Source organism: Rhamphochromis longiceps, linkage group LG5, assembly GCF_057381845.1.
Source record: "Rhamphochromis longiceps isolate RC_006_pf linkage group LG5, R_longiceps_female_GT1.1, whole genome shotgun sequence".
Classification (NCBI taxonomy): domain Eukaryota; kingdom Metazoa; phylum Chordata; class Actinopteri; order Cichliformes; family Cichlidae; genus Rhamphochromis; species Rhamphochromis longiceps.
The window spans coordinates 14,203,820-14,228,443 of NC_140561.1; the positions used below are offsets into that span (position 1 = coordinate 14,203,820).

General features: G+C 38.7%; 2 protein-coding genes across 3 annotated transcripts; both read left to right on the forward strand.

Annotated features, from left to right (window-relative positions):
• Positions 1–2,522: 2,522 nt before the first annotated feature.
• Positions 2,523–6,408, forward strand: lyar (Ly1 antibody reactive homolog (mouse)). The gene is made up of 8 exons (XM_085405998.1): positions 2,523–3,054; positions 3,142–3,256; positions 4,627–4,734; positions 4,817–4,897; positions 5,087–5,408; positions 5,613–5,675; positions 5,835–5,920; positions 6,158–6,408. The coding sequence occupies exons 1-8, from the start codon at positions 2,933–2,935 to the stop codon at positions 6,293–6,295; spliced, it is 1,035 nt and encodes a 344-aa protein (XP_085262124.1). The 5' UTR covers positions 2,523–2,932; the 3' UTR covers positions 6,296–6,408.
• Positions 6,409–10,576: 4,168 nt separating this feature from the next.
• tmem128 (transmembrane protein 128) lies at positions 10,577–24,406 on the forward strand. 2 transcript variants are annotated; one of them, XM_085405999.1, is made up of 5 exons: positions 10,579–10,773; positions 12,013–12,145; positions 13,088–13,249; positions 19,060–19,168; positions 22,747–23,062. In XM_085405999.1, the coding sequence occupies exons 1-4, from the start codon at positions 10,674–10,676 to the stop codon at positions 19,157–19,159; spliced, it is 495 nt and encodes a 164-aa protein (XP_085262125.1). In that variant the 5' UTR covers positions 10,579–10,673; the 3' UTR covers positions 19,160–19,168; positions 22,747–23,062. The 2 variants fall into 2 exon arrangements, with proteins under 2 accessions (XP_085262126.1, XP_085262125.1); XM_085406000.1 differs by lacking the exons at positions 19,060–19,168; positions 22,747–23,062 and adding an exon at positions 23,616–24,406 and having other exon boundaries at positions 10,577–10,773.
• The last annotated feature ends 218 nt before the right edge of the window (positions 24,407–24,624 follow it).

A 24,624-nucleotide genomic window follows, 5' to 3' on the forward strand; every position in this document is an offset into this window, starting at 1 on the left:
CATCAGAAAGTGATAAAAACACTTTAGAAATAGCAATAGCTTCATAACAGACCAATAAATCAACACATTTCCATCAGCAGATGTTTGCATGTTCAGTAAAAATATTTCAACAACAAGTTTTTGATTAAAATTATCAATGAACTTCAGCCTCACCTTATGTAAGGTAAGTTTCATGTTGGACTCATGGTCCTTTGTTAGTCCAGTTTAGGATATCTCTGACGTATGTATCATATCAAACATATGTCATAGCAAAACAACCCCACACCTGCAGTTGTCTCAGTTTTTCACAGGTGTTTCCTGTCAGCTGGTCAACCTCACTCAGGTGGTCATGCATATCAGCCAACCAAAGGACAAGCTCCTCTCTTTGTGCTTCAAATCCCTCCCACTTTGAGACAAGGAGTTGAGAGAGAGAGAAAAGAGTCAATGAAAAGAAGAGAGAAAAGTGAAACACTCCTCAGAAGGTCTGACTCACATACCTGCAGTCGACCTGTGATGGACTCCAGTTTGGCGTTCACATCATCCCAGCAGCGGCTGCACTCCCTCGACAATGCCAGCAGCCGAGCCTGCAGGGTGCCCTGGAAGAGCCAGGGTAATGTTCGACTCCTCCTGGTCAGGCTCTCCAGCTGAGCCAAGGTCTCGCCTCCTGCCGCAGCCTCTGAACACACAAACAAAAATTCCATCTGAAGCAGGAGGTGCAGATTTTTTTTGCTGTTCTTTTCTAAATCCAGGCTTGATCACGTGGAGGTATTTGGAAAACTTTTTTGGCCAGCAGATGACTGTTGTCTTGCAGAAATAAGAACTGCAACCCAAATCAAATGTATGCGATACACAATCAATTCACAAGAACACATTATAAAAGAAAGTCCTGTTGTTGCCTGATTTTAACTGAATTCTTTATCAAAACAGGGTGACAGAATTAAAACGAGTGTTTGCAGCAAATGTGAGCACAAAGCCTCACTTTGTACAAGTCTGCTATTAAAGTTATTAAAGACGACGTTCCTGTTTTCAAGGTACAACTTGGACCTACTGTACGAATCTCATGGATACACACTAAATGAAACAATAGTGTGCACGACTCGAGATTCTGATCCCTCGTTCTCTCCTGGACTGAGACAGCTCTGAATAGCTGGAGTTTAATCTGGTGACAGCAGGTTTGTAAATAAGGTAATCAGGAATATTTTGATAAATGAAAATTGTCCTAATCCAGTTAAAAGAAATTATATTCTTATAGAATTTGAGACCATGGAAGCTAAAGTAAAAGAGGTTAACTTTAAAATCATAAATGAGATTTACCCAACCCAATGAATTTTTAAGACGGAAATTTAACTTAGATGTGTGTACATTTTGTGGAAATGACACTGAAAGTCTGGATCACTTGTTTTTCTACTGTGAATCAGTGCACTGCTTCTGGAATGACATGTGGAGCTGGCTACAGTCCAGGGGAATTCAGTTACCCCATTTGACGGTGACCGTAATAAAATTTGAAATGCTTGCTGAGAATGCAGATTTTGACTTGATGATTAGAACGGTTTTGTTACTGGGAATTTTTTTTATTCACAAATGCAGATGCTTTAAAGCTAAACCATGTATAAACGGATGGCTGAGTGACATTAAACTTTGGGCTAAGTTGCTGAAACTTGTGAATAACAAGTAAGCCTGTAAAATTGTTGTATTATTTAAAAAGTTTAATGTATGTTAGAAGGATACCTCCCTATTTAATGATCATGATTGCCCCTTTTTTATTCATATTATTTGTGCCTTTGGTTTCAAATCCTACAATGACAGTTTTTTAAAAAAAAATAAAAAATAAAAATTTCCTTTTATCTTCATTGTTTTCTCTTATCTCGTTGTACCGCTCAACCGAGGATATTTGGATGCTTCACATGTTATATTGCTGTTTATAAATAAAGTTCATTTTAAAAAAAGAAAAAAGACAGCCCGGGACTGCCCGGGACATTTAAACAATGGATACCTCCGCATATAAACAAATTCTTGCTTTTCTCCCTTTCTTGAATAACAGCACGGTAAAATAAGAAGAATGGCGCCTAATTAATTACATACTTAATAATACAGATTTAATAATATGTCACGTGAAGATTAATCAGACAGATTAACTGTTTACTGACAATTGACAGTGATGGCGGACATCATCATCACTATTCCAATCAATCCTCTCCACACAGACAATCATAAACACACTCGACTACCACTAAATCAAATTTAACCCGTACACAAACACGATTTGTAATGACGCTGGTTCAGTTTACAATAGTGCTCATTCGCTCGGTCAGCAAGTGGCGGTATCCTCGTACACTGGGGAGTAAACTGCCATTAAACGAAACAGGAGAAGAAGAAAACATCTGCACATGCGCGGTACGGATCGGGGAGTCCTGATCCGTAACTATCTTTTTTTTTTAGTTTTTGTCTACATTATATCGAAATGTTTCATCACTGAAAACATTTTAAAAGATACTTATTATTGTTAACATCTTAACATATATTCCGTAGCTATCGTAAAATGCTTCGAGCGGAAGTAGTAGCCTTTCGCACATGCGTGGTACCGATCAGGTTTCCGGTACGGGTAGTGGTACCCTAATGTGTGTTTGGAAAAGTTTGGAATATAACGAATCCGCTTAACGTTTGCGCTCAAATACGATTTTGAGGCAACTGATTTAATCCGTCGGCTCACACCGTTTTGACCTCCACTTTTCCCAGGAGAGGGTTTGATTTTGTAGTGTTTTACAGTTTTAGGGGACCCGGGTCTGCCGCCGTTCTTTGGCTAACGTTAGCTCGTATCAGCGCTGTCACATGCGTTCAGCTTTCGCATGAGAGTTTAACCGACTCCGGTTTATAGGTCGGTGCCGCAGAGTCTAGGCCGGTTCAGTTTTGACCGTTATCGCTGCACTCTAGCCAAACAAGAGAATCTTTGAATATGGTGTTTTTCACCTGCAACGCTTGTGGGGAGTCCCTGAAAAAAGCTCAGGTTGATAAACATGTAAATATCTGCCGGGGCTGCCAGGTCCTGTCCTGTATTGACTGTGGAAAAGACTTCTGGTAATTAATGACTGTTTACTGCTAGCCCAGGCTAACAGGCGCTAGATCAGCCTCGGTGCTAACGATTTGTGTGTGTTTGTCTACTAGGGGCGATGACTACAAAACCCACATTAAATGCATCAGTGAAGATCAGAAGTATGGAGGCAAAGGCTACGAGGCGAAAACAAACAAAGGAGATGTGAAACAGCAGCAGTGGATCCAGGTAAGATTCAGGGAAGAAAAAGAAAAACTCTGTAAAGCTTTTGGATCACTTAGGAAAGCCAACTGTTCTAGTGATGGGATTTCCGGCTCTTTCGGTTCGGCTCACTAAAAAGAGCCGGCTCTTTCGGCTCCGAACCGGCTCTTCAGGTTGTTTTGTTGCTTTAATTTATTTATTATTAACAATAATATAAAATTATGCACAAAAGGAATTACTAACGTAAAAACAAGTGGTTTTATTTATATATGTTTATATATAAATATATGCGGTGGCCCCTAGAGACAAAACACGTACAAACTCCAAAACACATTTCTAGCATGAACTGAACTTCCAAAGCAGAGCTACTAGATCACTTAAATTACACAATTGAAAGCATGTGTGTATTGTTTGTGTATTTATACACAGGCACTCATATATATATATATATATATATATATTCAAATAATTTAAAAAAAAGTTCATTTACCTGTTATTACCACACACCAAATCCGGTCGTTGGTACTTGCTGGCTTGTGTAGCCACAAGATAACAAAGGCTCAACACTGCGCCCAGCATCCTGGAGCACTTCTGTTGTCTTTTGTACGTGTTTTGAGTTTTTATGTGCTTCTGAGTTTTTATATGCTTCTGAGTTTTTACGTGCTTCGGAGTTTGTACGTGTTTTTACGTGTTTTGGAGTTTGTACGTGTTTTTACGTGTTTTGGAGTTTGTACATGCTTCAGAGTTCGTACGTGATTTGAAGTTTGTATGTGCTTTGTCTCTAGGGGCCACCGTAAATATACTTTTATTTATTCACTCCACATAAAATGTAATAAATAAATCATATAATACAAAAATCAACTATTCACATTTCAAGTTTTAACTATTTAAATTTTCAGCTTTTTCCTTTCACAAATTTAAAGTGAAAAGAACACAAAACACTGCAAACCACAACACAATTAAATATAAATTATAATATGAAAACTAAAAGAACATGCATATTCTCTGTCATATGGACCTGCATAAATAAACTTTCTCAATCCTTTATCATCTGCAACCGAAAATAGTTGTGGATGATTACTATACCTTTCTAATGTTGTTGTCCCTGCCTCTCTTTCTCTCTCTCTGGCTCTGTTCCTGTGCTACTGAGTGTAACTACCGCCCCTCCCCCCTCTGCCCAGCGTAAAGCACAAGGCTCGCGTGCAGAGTGAAGCGGAAAAAAAGTGCGAGAGAGAGGCTGAGAGAAAGGAAAAAAAACAAAACAAAAAAACCCACGTGACGGCTCGCGATAAGGAGCCGGCTCGCGTCGTTCACGTCAAAGAGCCGGCTCTAAGAGCCATTTCGTTCGCGAACGACCCATCACTAAACTGTTCTGCCTTTATGTCCTTTTACTGAAGAAAGTCCATGAAGCCATGAACAAACCTGGAGTCAGTGCAAAGCTAAGAGATGTCCTCCAGCAAGTCAGTACTTACGATAACGTACCGAGAAAGAAGGCTAAGTTTCAGGTTAGTATTACTTAAAACTGTACAAAGTAATCAGTTTTCACGTTAATGTTGATTCACTGTCACATTTTTCTTTTCCCATCAGAACTGGATGAAAAATAGTCTCAAAATACCAAACCCCAGTCTGCAGGAGGAAGTGTGGAATATACTTGCTGCAGCTGATAACGTAAGTTAGGCTTGTTAGCTCTCATGTTTTTAGTTTTTTCTGTGAATGTGTGCTTATTAAATTTGAATGTTACCAGGAAATGAGTGGAAGCAAACTGCTCCTTTTAACATCAAGTCTGCCATAAAAATAAAGAGTCTAGCATGTTTACAATAGCTGTAGTGATTGTCTTTAACTGCCACTGTCTGACAGGCTTCAGAGCCCCCACAGCCAGCTCAGCAGACAGAGGCTGAAGTCAAAGTACACACTAATGGAAAAGAAGAGCCGAATGGCCACCCAAGTGATGAGGGAGAGAAGAAGAAAAAACTGAACAAACGGGAACGCAAAGAGGCCCGACAGCAGAAGAATGGGAAAGCTACAAAAGGTGCTGAAAATACAGTCGCACAAGAGCTGGAGAAAGAAATGGTGGACAAAAAGAAAAAGGACAGAAAGAGAAAACAGCTCTCTGAAGAACCCAGTGATGATGATAACAGCTATGGCACTGAAAATGAGACATCAAGCAAGAAAACAAAGGGTGAGTCAAGATTTCTGAAGTGCTAGACATTATCTGTTACTGTCATGGTTAAACTGAGTTTAGGTATTCTCTAACACTCAAGCATTGGGGATGTTTACATCAGCAGCTTTGTGAAGTCTGGTCAGATTTATGTTTTGTTTTTTTTTTTTAAGTGTGTGTGTATTTCAACATTTATTAGATAACTCTGTTATCATCCTTTTCCAGTTGATGAAGAAACTGAGGATGCTGATGATCAAGAGGAGACTGAGGATCGAGCTGCTACTAAAGGTACGGTGGAGCTAGCAATGACTAAGATTGCCCTCCTTTATTAAATGATTAGTCAGTGATTAGGCAGCAGAGGTCAGTGTTGCCTCTTTTGTTCAGAGTGAGAAAGTGACCCTTGGTGATTAGTGTCTGTACTGAAAGCTGATTTCTGTTTCTCATCAGGTAAATTTAACTGGAAGGGGAACATCAAGGCAGTACTGAGAGAGTCACCTGACCAGGAAATGTCAGTGAAAAAACTCAGAAAGAAGGTGAGCCATGAAGTGTTTTCATTGCTATATGAAATGAGGATGTAGTTGTTTATGGTAAATGGCCTGTATTTGTATAGCGCTTTACTAGTCCCTCAGGACCCCAAAGCGCGTTACACATTCAGTCATCCACCCATTCACACACACATTCACACATTATTTGTATATCAAACTCTTAAAGTTTCAAAGATCTATAATCTTTTATTAACACTAAAGTAAAAGCTTGCTCATGTTTTTCAGATTTTGGCTGCCTACTATTCCTACACTGGTGATAGGAATTTTAAGAAGGAGGAAGAAGTGCTAGCACTTTTCAACAACAAGATCAACAAAAATCCAAAGCTTAGAGTTTTGAAAGATAGAGTTAGACTTGTAAAGTAGACTCCTTTTGACATATTGCATAGATTTTTTTTAATTTCAAAGCCATCATTGTCTTATTGTTGTCTTTTAATACAGTTGACATGATGTTGAAGATAAAATGCTTTTACCACCGATTTAAGTGTCCGGTTCCTGTTTGACTTAAAAATTTTAGTACTGTTTAATGTATGACAATTGTGATAGATGGCTGCTCTGTTACGCATTCCAAGCTCGCGGTAAGGCTGGGAAATGGCACCTTATCTGTGGGATTGGATGTTCGAGTGGGGGAAGGGTAACGGGAGAGGTGCACCTGAGGTGAATTAGACTCTCACACGGGACGAAGTTAATGCACATTCCTCGGCACCCCGAACGGGGCTCACTTGGCCAGGGATACAGAAGCCCCATAGAGGCAAGACGCTTGGTGTCAGCCTCAGGTGAAGTTTTAATGCTGTCTGATTTTGCACGACTAGAATGAGCAGTCTCTTTACCCTGTACGCACACGCAGACACACAGACGCACACACAAACAGGAGGAAATCTGCCCAGCTTTATGAAGCTCAGCTAATCCCAGCAGGTTTAACACTGATGCTCATTCATCACACTGCTTACCTTGTAATTGTATATTACATACTTTGGGCTTTAGTCAAGCTGTAACTGAAGTTTGGTAGTATTAAAATGATGTTTTCTAGTCTACCTGGGCTCAGCTGAACTTAATTCTGTTGATTTAATCCAGACCCCCCAGAATGCTGAAACTACATCTTCACTGCAAAACGAATGCATTCATTCAAGCCTTAATCTGCTGTATATGATTAATAACATGCCGTTGGTATCAAAGTGAAATTATGAAACGTACAGTCTGTGTAAAATGTTATTTATATTTTACTTACAAAGAGCCAGACTTCCTCAAAAAAATATTTTTTTTAAGTGGTCTTGAGCAATAGTTCTTACAATTTTAGTTTTTCTTTGGACATTCACTGCATTTCACTTATTTTCAGTCTAGTCTGTATAGCTCTCCATTTTCTTTCACTGATCTATGAATTATTCAAGCGTAGAAAAGCTACCTAACTCAAGGAATTTCCAGATGTTGTGCCTGCACAGGCAGCTTAAAAAACAACCGATTTTTATATTGTGTCTTTGGGGACTTTGTAATCAGCAGGCTGACCAGAAAAACCCAATATAATCCATTCCTGGTTATGTGATCTACAAAATGCAGAAAATAACAAGGTTTCAAAGACAAAATAACATTTTTGCATGAATAAAGTGTTTGCCAAAAAGAAAAGTTGGCATAGATTGACATGGTGTGCGATGTAGCTGAAGGATTTTAATATACTGGAATAGAAAAGAAAATGGCATCTGTTGCAGATGTGAAAACCAGCAAAGACTTGACACAGGAGCGAAAAGATGCATCTGGCCTTGTAGTTTTTGTTGAAGCCTCATCACAAATGGTCACTAAACGGCTCTGTCATGATTTGGAGCTCCATTTCAGCCAGCCTTGTTTGGAGATCGTTTAAAATTATTGGATTTAAGAGCATAGAATAGTACCATCAGATTTTGATCCACCAGGCAGTACAATTTGGAAAGTATCTGATTAGAAAAGGTTTAATTTTGCAGCATGAAAATGATCCCAGACACACTGCCAATGCAGTAAAAGCAGACCGGGAAAGAAAAAAACAAAAATCAGTGAAACACTATCAGTCATGGATTGGCCTCTTCAGATAGATTGGGTGGCTCAAGAGTTTTTTTTTTAAACTTATTTATTTTTGGTTCATAAAATTGTGATATACAGTGGGGCAAAAAAGTTTTTAGTCAGCCACCGATTGTGCAAGTTCCCCCACTTAAAATGATGACAGAGGTCAGTAATTTGCACCAGAGGTACACTTCAACTGTGAGAGACAGAATGTGAAAAAAAAATCCATGAATTCACATGGTAGGATTTGTAAAGAATTTATTCGTAAATCAGGGTGGAAAATAAGTATTTGGTCACCTCAAACAAGGAAAATCTCTGGCTCTCACAGACCTGTAACGTCTTCTGTAAGAAGCTTTTCTGTCCCCCACTCGTTACCTGTATGAATGGCACCTGTTTGAACTCATCATCTGTATAAAAGACACCTGTCCACAGCCTCAAACAGTCAGACTCCAAACTCCGCCATGGCCAAGACCAAAGAGCTTTCGAAGGACACCAGGAAAAGTATTGTAGACCTGCACCAGACTGGGAAGAGTGAATCTACAATAGGCAAGCAGCTTGGTGTGAAAAAATCAACTGTGGGAGCAATCATCAGAAAATGGAAGACATACAAGACCACTGATAATCTCCCTCGATCTGGGGCTCCACGCAAGATCTCATCCCGTGGGGTCAAAATGATCATGAGAACGGTGAGCAAAGATCCCAGAACCACACGGGGGGACCTGGTGAATGACCTGCAGAGAGCTGGGACCAAAGTAACAAAGGTCACCATCAGTAACACACTACAACGGCAGGGAATCAAATCCCGCAGTGCCAGACGTGTTCCGCTGCTGAAGCCAGTGCATGTCCAGGCCCGTCTGAAGTTTGCCAGAGAGCACATGGATGATACAGCAGAGGATTGGGAGAATGTCATGTGGTCAGATGAAACCAAAGTAGAACGTTTTGGTATCAACTCGTCGTGTTTGGAGGAAGAAGAATACTGAGTTGCATCCCAAGAACACCATACCTACTGTGAAGCATGGGGGTGGAAACATCATGCTATGGGGCTGTTTTTCTGCCAAGGGGACAGGACGACTGATCCGTGGTAAGGACAGAATGAATGGGGCCATGTATCGTGAGATTTTGAGCCAAAACCTCCTTCCATCAGTGAGAACTTTGAAGATGAAACGAGGCTGGGTCTTCCAACATGACAATGATCCAAAACACACCGCCCGGGCAACAAAGGAGTGGCTCCGTAAGAAGCATTTGAAAGTCCTGGAGTGGCCTAGCCAGTCTCCAGACCTCAGCCCCATAGAAAATCTGTGGCGGGAGTTGAAAGTCCGTGTTGCTCGGCGACAGCCCCAAAACATCACTGCTCTCGAGAAGATCTGCATGGAGGAATGGGCCAAAATACCAGCTACTGTGTGTGCAAACCTGGTAAAGACCTATAGTAAACGTTTGACCTCTGTTATTGCCAACAAAGGTTATGTTACAAAGTATTGAGTTGTATTTTTGTTATTGACCAAATACTTATTTTCCACCCTGATTCACGAATAAATTCTTTACAAATCCTACCATGTGGATTCATGGATTTTTTTTTTCACATTCTGTCTCTCACAGTTGAAGTGTACCTCTGGTGCAAATTACTGACCTCTGTCATCATTTTAGGTGGGGGAACTTGCACAATCGGTGGCTGACTAAATACTTTTTTGCCCCACTGTAAGTGTCACATCTATACGAAGTTAAGCACTGTTACACAGTTTTATTTCAGTGAGGTATTTTAATAAGAGGAGTCATTTCATTTTCCCTAAAGATGACGAAATGCAGGAGTTGTGCAGTTATGTGATTTAAATAATTAGAATTTTAGCAACATGTCAGTCCAATCGTCATATATTACAAAAATAATAAAAACCTTCCAACAAAAAGCTGGACTCTGGGATTTATAGCTGCTAAACTGGGTGATAGACAAACCATTAAGTATATAAAAAAAAAATCTGTCTCAAGTCTCAACAGAAAAAAATTAGGGCTCACAATTACAAGCAACAATAAGAGAAGTGTCAGATTGCTGCCAGAGCTATGTAAATGTATACATCCACATTCAAGATTAGGCTTGGAGTAAAGCCAGCGACTATGTATTCTGCAAATGTTATGAGGGTTGGCATCAGAAGTACCCCATCAGACCACCCTCCCCTTAATCCTCAGTTACACTAGACGTGCATTTCTTTCCAGACCAGTGGTCCAGTTTGGTTGTTGCTCTACCTTTCCAGCTGCTCCTTAATAAAAGACGGGCACAAAATGTTTTTTATAGATATTCTTTTTAAAACGACAAATTTCTGAACGGCCCATTCCTCTTTGCCAAATTCTATTTTTATACGTGTAAAGATATAAGAAAAAACAGTCGTATCTGTCACTTGAGTTAAAAGATTGAAGAGACTGAGAATACTTTAAATTAAGCATTCTATCTTAGAAAGATCCAATTGAATATATACCTGACGTTAACCTTTCAGAAAGTATTCTATGTTTTTACGTTTTACTTCAGCTATTTTATAATCGCTTTAAAGTCAAATGATTAAACATTTAGTTATTCTTATCATTTTATTATAGAATGGGTTTTAAAACTACAACCGTCTCGTTCAAGTGCGTCATAAAAAAGCGACTCAGTGTGTCACAGGAAGTGCCTTCTGATACACAGCTAGCTAACATTTAATGTTCATGTTAAGTTAATGGTAGCGTCAGTAAAATGCTGAACGACAGTGAACTTGCAAACTTACGGAATCGATTTAGAAGAGATGCAGAATTGCTTATGCGACCAGCAGATTCGGGTACCGAAGATGAAAAGAGTAAGGTTTAGAAAATGTATGCTGGCTAACGTTATTAGCCAGTTTGAACTAATATTTCTTCTTCGTCTTCTTCTTCTGAACGAACCATTTACGCTGGAAGCACCGTCACTGTTATCCACAGAGTTAACCCCGGTCTGTGACTTTAAAGGTGTCAAACTGTCACTTGAGTACAAATGGTGGTTGTCTGCCACAGGTACAGCTGCTGACCCGAGCAGAGGTTGATAGAAAAGTAACCTTTCTTTCTTTTTTTTGGTCTTTCTTTAAACCATTTAACGTTTTTCTTTCTTTTCATTACTTCGTCCCGGTGTTGTGGTATTAAGCTACAGGTAATTAAACGCAGACTCCCTCAGCTGTAACACAGCGGCTGGTCATTGTGACTGCAGCCTTTTTATTGTAATGGTGTCTTGTAGGCAGCTTGTACAACCGACACTTGTCCAACTCTGAGGCCTTAGCTGGCAGAAATCCACCAATTCTTGATTGTTTTGACTGTGAGACTGTGAAGAAACTCTGTGTCAGCTCAGCAACATAATACAGGGGACACTCTACCCCTACACAGTTATCAGTCGTGCCTTTGCCAGTGTAAACTGTAAGATAACCGAGATTGAGATTTCTTATGAATGGCTTTGTGTATATGACACCCATACCTGCTTATCATCACTGGGTCTCTATGGCAAGATAATGTATTATAGTACTATGCCAATGTTACATGAAGGATGAACCATTAGGCTTAACTTTGATTAAGATGTACAGCAGCTACTTATCTAGGGCGTCAAGTTCATAGTGAACTCTTTGTATAGTGGAGTAGCACGCTAAGCCACTTCAGCAGCCAACAACAATCTCTGATACGTTTAATCAACCATTAAATTATAGAGATTAATAGCCCTCTGAGAGGGAAGATTGTCTGAAGGAAACCTATCAGTTTTGCCTCAGAAGCTGCTTAAACGTTAAAGGCTGGAATTTGTACAACAGAGATTTGTCGTATGCCTTCTGATGAGACAAATCTTAGATTTGATTTATGTCATCTGGTGCTATAACTTCAGTTTTCTTTGAGTAATGCAGGGTGTTTAATATAATAACTTTACTTAGCATCTAATTTATAGTAAAACATCGTAACAGTGTACGGTCTGTTCTTCTGAGGTGTCCTGTAATTAAGTATGCTCTTAAAAAGGGCTTGAGTTAATGCAAATAATTTTTGTGCTTTTGTGTTTGTTTGTTTTTGTTTTTTTTTTTATCTTTCAGGTCAAGAGGAAAAAGAGGTCAAACCACTCCCTCGCATCAATAAACACTCTGTTTTCTGGATTGTGGCTTCGGTAGTTGTGACATACTACGTGGACTTCCTCCGACACATCATGGAAAATGATGATATAAAAAGGTGAATGTGCTTTGTTGCTCACTCATTCCGCGTTATACTATTATTAAAATTTCTCAGATAATCACAGTAAACATTGTTCTTTTAAAGTGTTTGCTGTAGTTCTTTCTGAATATCATCAACATCAGTATATTTCATTGCATTTTGTGGAAAATGCATAATTTGTGATGATACTCAACATGAGTTCTATTAGCTAAGCAGGTTACTGTCCGCTTAGTTGTTGCATTTTGCCTGGACTATAGAACAGTACTGCTGTTTGGTTCACTAGCTGGTGCATGTGCACACAGACATTAGCTTGTATATTTTCTGCTGTTAATGTCTTTACTGTAGCTTATCTCATATAGAGTGACTGTTCTCTACTCTGCACTCTAATGATGCAGTGATAAGGAGATGCAGATTAGCACAATACCCTTGTATAAAAAGAGTCTTTCTTTTCTGGGGTGCACCAATTCCACCAAATGCCATACTCAGATACTTTTGTAACTTAATCATAGCTAGATGCTGATAACTGCAATAACAGAAAACATCCCACAATAAGAAGTGACGGATTATCTTCTTAAAGGCGTCACCTCCTCTGTGCACATTGTTTTTTTTAATATATTTCACATAATTTTTGTCAAATCAGTATTTCAGTTTAAAAATTTTTTTATATTACTTACATAATTGTAGTGTTGGTGTTATAAAGGAATACCTTTTTTTAACATTACATTTTCTTTCTTTATTTTTTAACTGTATCACCAAGCACTACTTTGTCGTTATGAAAGGTGCTTGAAAATCAAAACCCAAGAGGTGTTTTTTTTGTTTTTGTTTTTTTTTTCTTCTCTTTCAATGACATTGTGATTATATGATACTCGTGCGAATGTTTTCATGATGCAGCATGTTCTCTGTTTGAATAGACTAGCTTTAGATGTTGACACTGATCCTCATTTTAACCTGTTTTGCCAGTTGGTGGTTCAGCGTTGGTCTGTTACTCCTGGGGATCTGCTTGTCTCTGGCCACATTTTGCATTGTGTACTTGGAGTGGTACAAAGGCATCCAGCACTATGACCAAGAGTACCCTGCCATTCCTCCAATCACCACTGCAGCATTTATCGCTGCATCATGCAGGTAAAACGGGACATATCCTGCGTAATTACAAGTTAACTCCAAAGCATTGTTTTCACACAAAAAATGCAGCCATAGGTTTATATGCCAACAACATGTATAGCAAAGGCTATAGTACTTTTCTTCTTTAAATGTTTTTGCATAAACAATTTTATATTCTTTTGGGTATATAGTAAGAGATAATGGTAGGCAACTGACTGTCCAGTAAGATTTAAATGTTACTGTGGCATGTACTGTAATCAAAGTGGATCTTAATCTGTAGGGAATGAAAGCTGCTAAAGCTAGCCTCTATTGACTCAAACTGATCTAAAAGTATGTGTGTAATGTTATGAACAGTAAAAAGTGCCTAGCATTTCAGCACAATTTAAAATATGTAATAATTGACTTGTTTAATGGCAGCCATTTTGATAGCAGGTTAAAAACAAATATTGGTATTTAATCAAGGCTATTTGTGAAAGTGGAATGGAGCAGGTTTAGACATTTTCTTGCAGGTGTTTGTGTGTATACTACTGTGCAAAAAAGATGTTGAACCAACCCTCATTTCTTTATAATTTTCTAGGGAAATTGAAAGTAGGGGCAGCAAATTATTTTCTTTATATATTGTCTTGCATATTTGCAATATGCAATGCAGTATATAAGGCAAAAATAGAGTTTGTACAGTTCTCAAAAGCTGGAAAATCTATATCGTGCGTATATATGGTAATATCAATATGGTATAATGAATTTGTATAACCATTTTTATTTTTTAACACTGTCTGAACTCCCTTAGGCAAATCTTCTTACCATTTATTTAAGTAGTCTTCAGGAATAGTTCTCCAGGCTTCTTGAAGGACATTTAAAGCTCTTCTTTGGATGTTGGCTGACTTTTGTTCCATTCTCTGGCAAAATGATCCCACACTGCTTCAATAATGTTGAGATCTGGGCACTGGGGAGGCCAATCTATGACTGAAAGTTGGGCTGTGCGATATGATGAATTATATTAGAGGATGATATCGAAACGCTTATTGTTTCATATTTATACTCTATCACAAAACACAGTATTAACTGAAATATTCTTTCATTGGCACCACACAAGAACCAGCCAAAAAAAATTTAGGAGCTCGTTATATGATTTTGTGCACTGGTCAAAACATTCGATTCCAGGTACATAACTCCCAGCCGAAAACACTTCACCACGAGTCGATTTGCCTGTTTTATATTACGAGTGTCGGGTAAGTATTGGAGGAAATCAGCAACGTAGCATACTACGCTGGAACAACAGATATGTGGGTGAGCCGAACAACACATCCTTGTAAGAGTTTAATGGTGCACTGCATCCGAAACCGAACACTCTGCAGTCAGTGTCTGCAGAGGTTAGTTTCTTGACAACCATACAGGGACAGTAATGATAGCTGGAGGGCTCAGGGAAGCGCTTTCATGAGTGCAACGGGTCATCTAGTTTGTGTCAATACGCCATGTGGTTAACGCCATGTGAGGGTCATATTTGTTTCACTTTTGATTTAATTTAAATGTAACAAGAAATATTACTTCTGTTTATATAATCAACACATATAATCACAAAATCTACAGAAAATGTACTATATTGTGATATGTGTCATTATCGGGATAACAGATGGGTTATATCAGGAGATTTTTGGTCATATCGCACAACACTAACTGATAATGTTGCACTTTTGGTTTCTCTATCCAGTTAAGTTTTTACTTCATTGGCAGTGTGTTTGGGATCATTGTTATGCTGAAAAATAAAGCTGTCAGTCATCTTTCAGTTCATATTGCATGGTGGATCAAAATCTGCCAGTGTTTTTCTGCATTCATAATTCCATCATTTTCGACACAATTTCCAGCACCATTGGCTGAAATGTAGCCTCAAACCATGCCAGAGCCTCACCGAGTTTTACAAATGGCTGTAGGTACTCATTTTTGTACCTCTTCTGACCATGAAAGTGATGATTTGAACAAGAAATTTGAAATTTGGATTAATCGTTCCATAAGACCTCTTACCACATATTTCATTTCAGTTCATGTCTAATTTGGGATAAATCAGCTTTTTTTTTTTTCTCTCTCTCTATTTTTCTTCCTTGAGAATGCCTTCCTGACAGCTAGGGCCAGTGAAGGAAGTAGAAATAAATTGTGTGTTTTTTGTGACAGGCTGCTTTTGTTTTGTTTTTTTCTTTAAGTTGTCTGTTATATGTAGACACAACACTGGGTCATCCCTTGACTTGGGTGCTTTTTTATGCTTCAATGATTCATAGGTCAGTGTTAAGTGGACAAGAAACAACAAAAACAAAATCCTTTGAAAATGGACAGGTACAAGGACTGGACTAATAGTTGAGTGAAAAAGCAGCTAATGTCCAAAGAAAAGCTTTGAAAGGCCTTCAGAGAACCTTGAGAACTATTGATCAAGAGCCCCAAAAAGTTGATTCATCCAAGTGACTTCTTTAGTCTCAGGTGACTGCAGGTTTCGCCATCCTTTTAAACAGTACATTTGCACAATAACTGAAACTAGCACCACTGACGAACAATGGGCGTGAGGTCACTTTCTTGATCATTAATATCCAAATTTTCATCACCACTAATCAACAACCATTGATCAAAGCCCATTGATCAGTGGTTGCTATGAGTACCATTCACAGAGAGTTGGGAAACGGCTGCAGTCACAGCATTGTAAGATGGTGAAAGATGCACCCATAGTCCACCTCTTCAATTAAGAGATGGTCTTTCCCTTTTCAAGTAAATGGTCTCCTTGACCCCCTGCTCAAACCAGTGTTCCTCCCTGTCGAGGATCATTGAAAGAGTGGTCACTGGCCTGTAGGTGTGAGTAGACTCCTGGCCTGACTTTTCTGTGTTGTGCCATCCGCTTAGCCAGAGGTTGTTTGGTTTTCCCAATGTATAAATCATGGTTATCCTCCTGGCACTTAACAGCGTACACTATACTGCTCTGTGTCGGGACATCCGATCCTTGGGGTGGACCAATTTGTGACGCAGTGTGTTTCTGGTGTTAGGAGAAAATGCGTCTCAGCTGTTCTGATATTCCTGACACATAAGGGATCACTACGGGGTTTTCCTGAGGAAGCTCTTGTCCTTCTTCTCTCCTGGATCGCCTGGAGCTTCCTTTAGGTGTCTTCCCAGCTTTGATAAATGTCCAGGGCATTCTCGATATGTTCTTCAGCTTCCCTGGCCGCTGTATCTGTGGGGATGGTGTTCCCACTGTTTTATAATTAAATACACCATTAAATAATTAATTAAATGTGGCAATAATTAATTAAAATTGGAAATATATAATTAAACAAATGTTTAACGCTGCCACTGCAGCTTCTCTAACATTTTCTTGGTTGCCGTGCAAAGTAAGTCAAGACAGGTTGATCCTAGATAATCGATTGCTTGTGTGGACTTGGGGCAGCCAGGTATCCCAGAATGCATTTCAAATCTCAGGCAGCAATGGTGGTGGTGTAAAGTTTTAAAATACCCCATTTTTCTGTCACCAACTACACTTTTTTAATAGTGTTTTAGCCGCGAATGTCATGGCCTAATCTTTACATGTCTGGTCAGGTTGTCAACATAGGACATGTTTTCAGAGATGTCACTAGCTCTGCTAACGGTCAGCTGACAGAGTGCACCGAGCTCACAGCCCCGGTGTTCCATCGTAACTGTATTTTGTTTGTTTGTTTGTTTTTTACATTAACCGGTTTGTTTACATATTCCACTCTCCGTGTTCCACATGTTGCATCTGCAGATTCTCATTTTCACCGAACGATCGTCTCTTTCCGCCTGGTCTTGTGTCTCTGTGCTTCTGTAACATACAGAACGAGCTGACATTTTTCTCACGACACCAGCGATCAGTCAGTTCAACAAGCCCTCAGTTTACCTGCATGCATCCCCCTCCTCACATGTCAGCTGTTTAACACCTGCTGCTAATTCAAGAAACACGTTACCTGGTGATAGTCACAGTTTAGCTGGGCAGTCGTTGTTCGATATAACGCAATGTTGGCGCATTTTTCTGCAAAAGATAAGTAAATACAGTTTTTTTCCAGAGCACAGAGCTGCTGGAGCTTTTTCCCTACAGAGCACTTTATAGGCGAACCCACTTGATCAGCGGCTGATGTCCAATCACCGGCACAGCTTTGAAATCTCACCTGAGTTTTAGCTCTCAGTGGTTACACACTGGATTTATATAGCTTTAATGCACATAAAAACAGCTGCTTGTTTAAGTGACAATACATGAATGGTTTTTTTTGTTTTTTTTTGGCACTAGTAAAGTCAGTTATATCATTATCGCAAATTTTCAAATATATATCGTGATAAATATTTTTGGCCATATCGCCCTACTCTAGCTGGTTGGTGCTGAGATTGGTTCTGGTGCTGAGGTTGGGGTCATCTTGTAATCGCTTACAAACTACCTCCACTGCTTCAGTGACTGGGATGCAAGTGAAGAGAGATGTAACATCGTACGAGACCATGGTTTCATCTGCCTACATAATGACATCTCTCAACAAAATCCAAGGTGTTCTTGATGTGGTGTTTAGAGGTGCCTACTAACGGGTTGAGGATCGAATCCAGAACCGAGATGTTATAGGTGACTGAGTTGATCATAAAGACAATTGGTCTTAAAGGTACACCCTGTTTATGCATCTTTAGCAAACCACATGGACTTGGTGTAGCTTCCCCTGGGTATATCCTGTGGTATGAGGTCTGGTCAATGGCATTGTCTTGTTCTAACTACTTCAGACACCATCTTCCTGTAACCACGTCCTGGGTCTCGTTTCAGGGGCTCATAAGTATTTTTGTCACTGTGGCAAAATGTTCTCATGATAGTCTTTCTGGCTTAGCAAAACTGTGCACCTACCTTTGTCTGCCGGAAGAATGATATTGTTTTCGTCATTACTAAGGGATGTGAGTGCTTTGCTCTCCTCCATGCTCCTCAAAGCTTTGCATTGTTTAGACAGGCTGAAACCTTTGTCCGCAGTTGCTCTGCTTCCACATCTTCAATGTTGTTGTTTCAAATTGCTGTTTCTATGGCTGTGATCGGTTCCACTAGCCATATTTGTGTCGGTATCACAGCAAAGCTCTACCCTTTCGCAAGGATGTTTTTCTCTGCTTGGGTGAGTTGTCTGTCAGACAGATTTTTCACCCACTTGTCCAGTTGTATTTTCACTCATTATGCAAATGTACCGTTTAAAAGGTTGGGGAAAGCTGCAGTCAGCTGAGACTGAAGAAGTCATTTGGATGAGTGACAAATCATTTCTCCCACTGAAAACACCACGTCCAGATGAACAGAATCAACTTTTTGGGATTTCCTTACCTCTATGATTGAGCATGCATAAAGATGTTGCTCTGGAGCATTTTTAAACCGTGTTGCTTCCTTAGGAAAAAACAGAAAGAAATGTGATTCAATAGGAAAAAAAGAGGTGATTCAATACTTTGCCACAATGCATACAGCACAGTATTTATTTAGTAGTTTTTTGTTTGTTTGTGAGTGCAAAAAAAATTAAAGATCATAATACTTTATTTATCCCATACGTCTTTATTCTCAAAAGATGATAATGGTGATGATGATTATTATTATTATTATTATTATTATTATTATTATTAAAGACAGATATATTGCATTATAGCAACTGATAGCATGTGGTGTTTAAAACCTAAAATAAAATAAAATGCCTGTATATGATGAAGGGGCAGAGGAGCTGAATCTGATAGAGAAACAGCTCTGTTGCCTGTCCTCTCACATCTTTTTGTAACAGGGAGCATCTGTATTCAACTAATATTTTACAAATGATCAATACTCAAACATTTCTCAATTATTTGTCTTGCAGCTTTAACATTGCATTATGGCCAGTGTGGTCCTTCTTCACTCCACTCATCCTCTTCACACAGTTCATGGGTGTGGTCATGTTCATCTCTTTGCTTGGATGAATAGGAAAGGTGGGACAGTGTTCTTAGTTTTTTTTTGTTTTTGTTTGTTTGTTTTTTAAATAACTATACTGTGGACATTTTAATTTTCACAGAGTGTCTTTTTTTTATCAATCTGTTGACATTGTATTGTCTTTTGGACACATCTTCAAAGTGGCAAAGAGTTTTAAGCACTAAAATAAAGAGAGACTGCACTGTCCAGCGCACTCTGTTAATTGAAATTGTTGGCAGTAAAGGTTAAATTATCTTAACTATTTTGTTGTTGGATATGTCACCAAAAAATACATCTTTCATTGAAACTTAATGCTTTATATAGCACAGTGTTTTCCAACTACTGTGCTGCGGCACATAGGTGTGCCGTGGAAGATGATCTGATTCCATCTGATTAGTACTCTAAGCCAGCGGTCCCCAACCCCCGGGCCTTGGACCGGTACCGGTCCGAGAGTCGTTTGGTACCGGGCCGCGAAACTTGAGGCTCAGGTGTGAAATGTATGGTTTTCAGGGTTTTTATCGGTTTTCAGCGTTATTTTGTTATCGTTTTTATTGTTAACTCTGTTTTCCTGAGTCTTTTCACGTGTGTTATGAATAAAACAGAAGAAAACCAAGAAGAAATTACATAATAGTCATGCTGTGAGAATAGCAATCGATAAATATCTGAAAAGAAAAGTAGTCGATCTGACCTGGGTCCTGGAGAAAATTCCAACCCAGATGAAGGCCCTAGCATGTGTGATTTTTCTAAAATGAAATATGTGCCGTGGCTCCAAAAGGTTGGGAAACACTGATATAGCAAATAATGGATTTTTATGTAGTGGCTGTCCAAGATGAAATTATGCAAGTTCTAAATGTAGAACCTTCTAGGAAAAAATAAATTACATGTACAGCAGAAATTGTTTCGTAAGTTTCTTTCAGGTAAGTACACTGAGTGTGCAGTGATGGCATAATCGTGTATACACTTACCAGCCCTCTTTTTTTTTAGCTTGAACCATTTTTACCACATGAAAAGCAATAGTGTACTGAATTTCATTCAGACCTGCCACGCTATCCCGCAACCTTTTCAATTCAAAATCTTTCCCATGTTTGATTTACTCTACATACATGCTTTGACACCATTGTCAAGACAAAGCACCATACACTGAGTGATAGGTTTTTTTGTTGTTGTTTTTTTTAATAGAACTGCTCTCGATGCGTCCAATATCATTTTTGCTTTTTTGTGGTTACAGTCTTTCTTTTCACTTGTCTGAGGAATCTTTGAGTCTTGAAATGCATTACATAAAATAGCAGCATTAGCTAAGTCCCAAAACAAGCTAGAGGTACATGAAATGTCTAGCAGGTAAGGAGCCTGAGCTAGTGAGTGAAGTTGATCCATAGTTTGATGGGACTGGAGTAACTTTGATGCATATTTGGGCAGTGCAACCAGTTTAATGTGGATGGGATGGAATAGACTGGATATTTTATTATTATTTTGACTGGTAAAACACAAGGGAGCAAGGTTTTGGAGGTAATTAAATTTAATACTTGGTGGCAGGGCTCTTGAGGTGGATACGATTTACCCTAAATGTCTGTAAGTTATGTAGCTGTCTTGGATGATGCATGCTAATGCCACATAGAATTTGTGGATTGTGGCTATGACGCAACTGGGAGGAGAATTGGCACCTCAAGTTCTGATTCTTAGCCACAAGCAGGTTGCGTGCCTGCTCTAGCTTTGGAACAAGTTGCTGCTCCAAATAGAGATGTTCAAGTATCTCAGGGTCTTGTACATGAGTGAAGATGGAGTGGAATGGGAAACTGGCAGATGGATCAGTATCATCAGTTGATCTCCATTCCTGTCCTCAGCTAAGGTCACAAGTCCTGGGTTGTAAACCAAAGAATGATTATGTGAAAAAGTGTCAGAAATGAGCTCTTTCCTAAAGATGTGTGAATTGCCGGCATTATAATCAATCAATTGTTACTTATTTTTGAAATAGTCAAGTTGTCATTTTTTTCTCCTTTCCTTTAATGAACTTGGAAATTAGTTGATATAAACTCATTTTATACTCAAACAGATGTTTGGCTTAATTTAGTTGATTAGACCTCTACTAGGTTTTACTTGAATGACATCTCACTGTGGCGTATAGGACAGTGTAATAGTTGAAACCCACAAAATAAAATCTCCTCCCATGTTCTTGGCATGATAAATTAAATGTCAGGTACTTTTTTTCCCTGTAGCTTAAAGAAAACAAAAGCATGATTCATTGTCCCCTTGCTGACCCTGTACATGTACAGAAGCATTGTTGTTGAACCAGTTGTCTCTTAAGCTTATTCTTTTTGTTTGTAATGGACATATTTGAGAGCAGCTGTTTTGATATGAGCAGGGTGAACACAGATGTTACTAATGACATGAATTAAGCTTGCGTGCCTACATCCACATGGACACTTTTTCCCCAAGTACATTTTGAACTATATCTCAGTGAAACTCCCCCAACTAAAAAAATAATTAAAAATAAATCACTCCCTTTCTAAAAAAAACCCCAAACAAATTCCAGCCTTTATTTGTATGTAAATACACAAAGCTGTTTCAGTACACACGCCTTCATCAGAGAATAAAAGTCCATGAACACAGAATCGTTTCTAGTGGTATGCCCCCAGTAGGGCGGTCCAGATATGGTGTTACACCAGTCGCAAGCTACCACCTTATGGTGAATGGAATATTCCACCAGTGAATGTTGTTGTTTTCTTTTTCTTAAACCTATTGTTCAGTGGGAATGGTACACTGGTGATATGGTGATAAACTTTTCATATCTTTTTAAATAACCTCAATTACAATATAAACTGTCTTTGGAGTATAGCCAGGTGAGAATATATTTATTGGGCTGCAAAATCATTAAAGATCACAAAGTGACATACATGTGTTACCAATAGAGAGTTCTAGTACATGCCAACAGCTTTCATCTGAAGTGGCTTACAAAAATTTTCCCTTTTGGTAAATTTCAATGAGTCAGAAGACGCTGACCAGTAAAGGGGATTTGAAATGAAATCTGAGGAAATGGTGTCACATTTTCAGGAACACGGATATAAAAACACTACCCTGCAGAAATCGTAAACTATAGCCTTGGACAGGTGAATGTTACTACACAGTAATGCTCGGAAACCAACAGAAGATAATTACTATTTGTGTCTACATGTATTACAGAGGTGTGTGTGTGTGTGGGGGGGGGGACCCCAAATAATTTGTAGGAATTAGAGTATTATTGAGAGTGAGTGATGATCTAATGAGTCAAATCTTCCCTGAACCACCCTTAGTTTCAGAAGATCTTAGATTCTGTGTCACAATCCGGTAGGTGAAAGAGATCCAAAAAGAGAGTTTTTCAGAGAGTCTGTTTTCATGGATTCAAAAGACAAAAATGCATAGAAAAAGCCACACTTGCCAAAATACCTGTGTAGATGTAGCCTAAAACAAGGTGAACAAGTTTGGATATTTGCTTTTTTTTTTCACTTGTCATATGTTCTCAGATTCTTTCTCATCATGTTAAATATTGTATTTCTGTATGCAACTAATATTTTTTTTTTTAAAATATTCACTATTCAAACATTTCTCTATACTTGTCTTGCAGCTTTACCATTGAGTTATGGCCAGTGTGGTCCTCCTTTACTCCACTTATTTGATTCACACAGTTCATCGGTGTAATTATATTCATCTCGCAATCTTTGTGTTGCTGTTTTTTGTTTTGTTTTGGGGTTTTTTTTTTGACTGCTATAAAGATTTTAATTTTCATTGTCTTTTATCAAACAACTGAGATTGTATTGTTTCTGTTTTAAAGATACTAAAGGTAGTACTAAAGGTAGTACTAAAGGTACTAAAACAAAAAAAAGCTGCACAGTGCATTATGTATAGTAAAATGATTGTAAATAAAGATTAAAACCATTCAACTGTCTTGTTTGTTGTCCAGCCTAATCAACTCCAATTCACTACAGTGTTGAGTTTTGTTTGTGGGTTGTTGTTGTTGTTGTGGGGTTTTTTTTTTTGGTTTTTTTTTTAAGAATTTCTTTATTTTCTTTATTTACCTTCAGACGTTTTTCTTTGGAGACTTGCTAGGTTTTCATTTAAATTAGTCCAGTCCTTGTACCTAACAGTTTTTAGGGAAGTGTTGTTGTTTTTTTGGTTCATTAAGCTACTTTGCACTGACCGGTGAGTCATTCGACTATTAAAAAAAAAAAAAAAAGCATCTAACTCAAGGGAGTCTTGTGTCTAGTGACGCTGGCCGTCTTGCTAAAGAAAAATGTAACAAATTATATATCTATGCGCTTTGTTGCCAGCAGCCTGGCACAATATGGAAGTAATTAAATCCAATTTCTTTTGTTAAATCTATGAAAGATGTCAAAAATAACAGCTTGACAGGCATGAAATAGTGTTTTTGCATGTGAGATATTTCTAGAGATATTGGCTGAAGTCTGTGTGCAATGTGTCCTTAAAAATTTTCAGAAGCTGGGGAAGAGGAGGACAAGACAAATCATCTCATGCGCCACAATGCTGACATGTTAGCTGAGCAAAATGACATTAAATTGGCTCCACTGTAGGCTCCACCTACTTAGCTTGACAAAGTTGCATTTTATTTTTAACATTCCTCTACTGATTAGTTACCAAAAAGTTGCAAATGCTTTCCTACTGCTTGAGGGTGTTGCACACTCACAACCACTCCTTATTGCAAGACAATTGTACAGGTCACTTGACAGGAGGCAACCTTTTACTGTCTGACATGGATTGACTGAAATGACTCTGATTGTTCAAGGTTTGCAAATAATTGCTGTCTAGTTTATAAATGCAAATTGAATCAGACAGCAACAGATAACATGTTGTCAATCTTTGCCATTGAATACAACTCCAGGGGACTCGGCTCACTGCCAAATGGTTGTATTCTGGTTATATTCCTATGGAACAGGAAGTTGCAAACTTAAAGTGTAATAAACCTAGCACAAAAGGTAAGGACAGGTGTGTTTGGTCTATTCTTTGGTTTAACAATGCTTCTTGGCAATAAATCTTATACTACTGGAAAGCCTGTTTATTTCCCTTGTAAGGAAATTGTATTTATGGGTTGAGCAGCAGAGTTGAGTATGTGTTATGCCCATGAAAAACTTGCCATTTCTTCTCTTATTCTGCTATTGACTCGTTTGTCAACACCTGGAGTCGGCACCTGTCAAGAAGAGGCTTTGAAGTGGGCGCCCAAAGAAGACGACACCACAATCGTTTCCTCACTCAGCCTTCCATATGCTACTGAAATTTTGTTAAATGAATAAATTGTTTAATTGCCAGTATGTCTTGTTTCTTCATCCATTTCAATAAACAACACCTAACAGGAGTCAATAGCAGAGCAAGCTGTTTGGCAGGGAAGATTTGGCAAGTTTTCAATGGATCCTTCCACATACTGAATGCTGCTGCTCAAACCACAAATGCATTTTCGTTAGAAATGTGGCACCATTTAAGGGAAAACAAA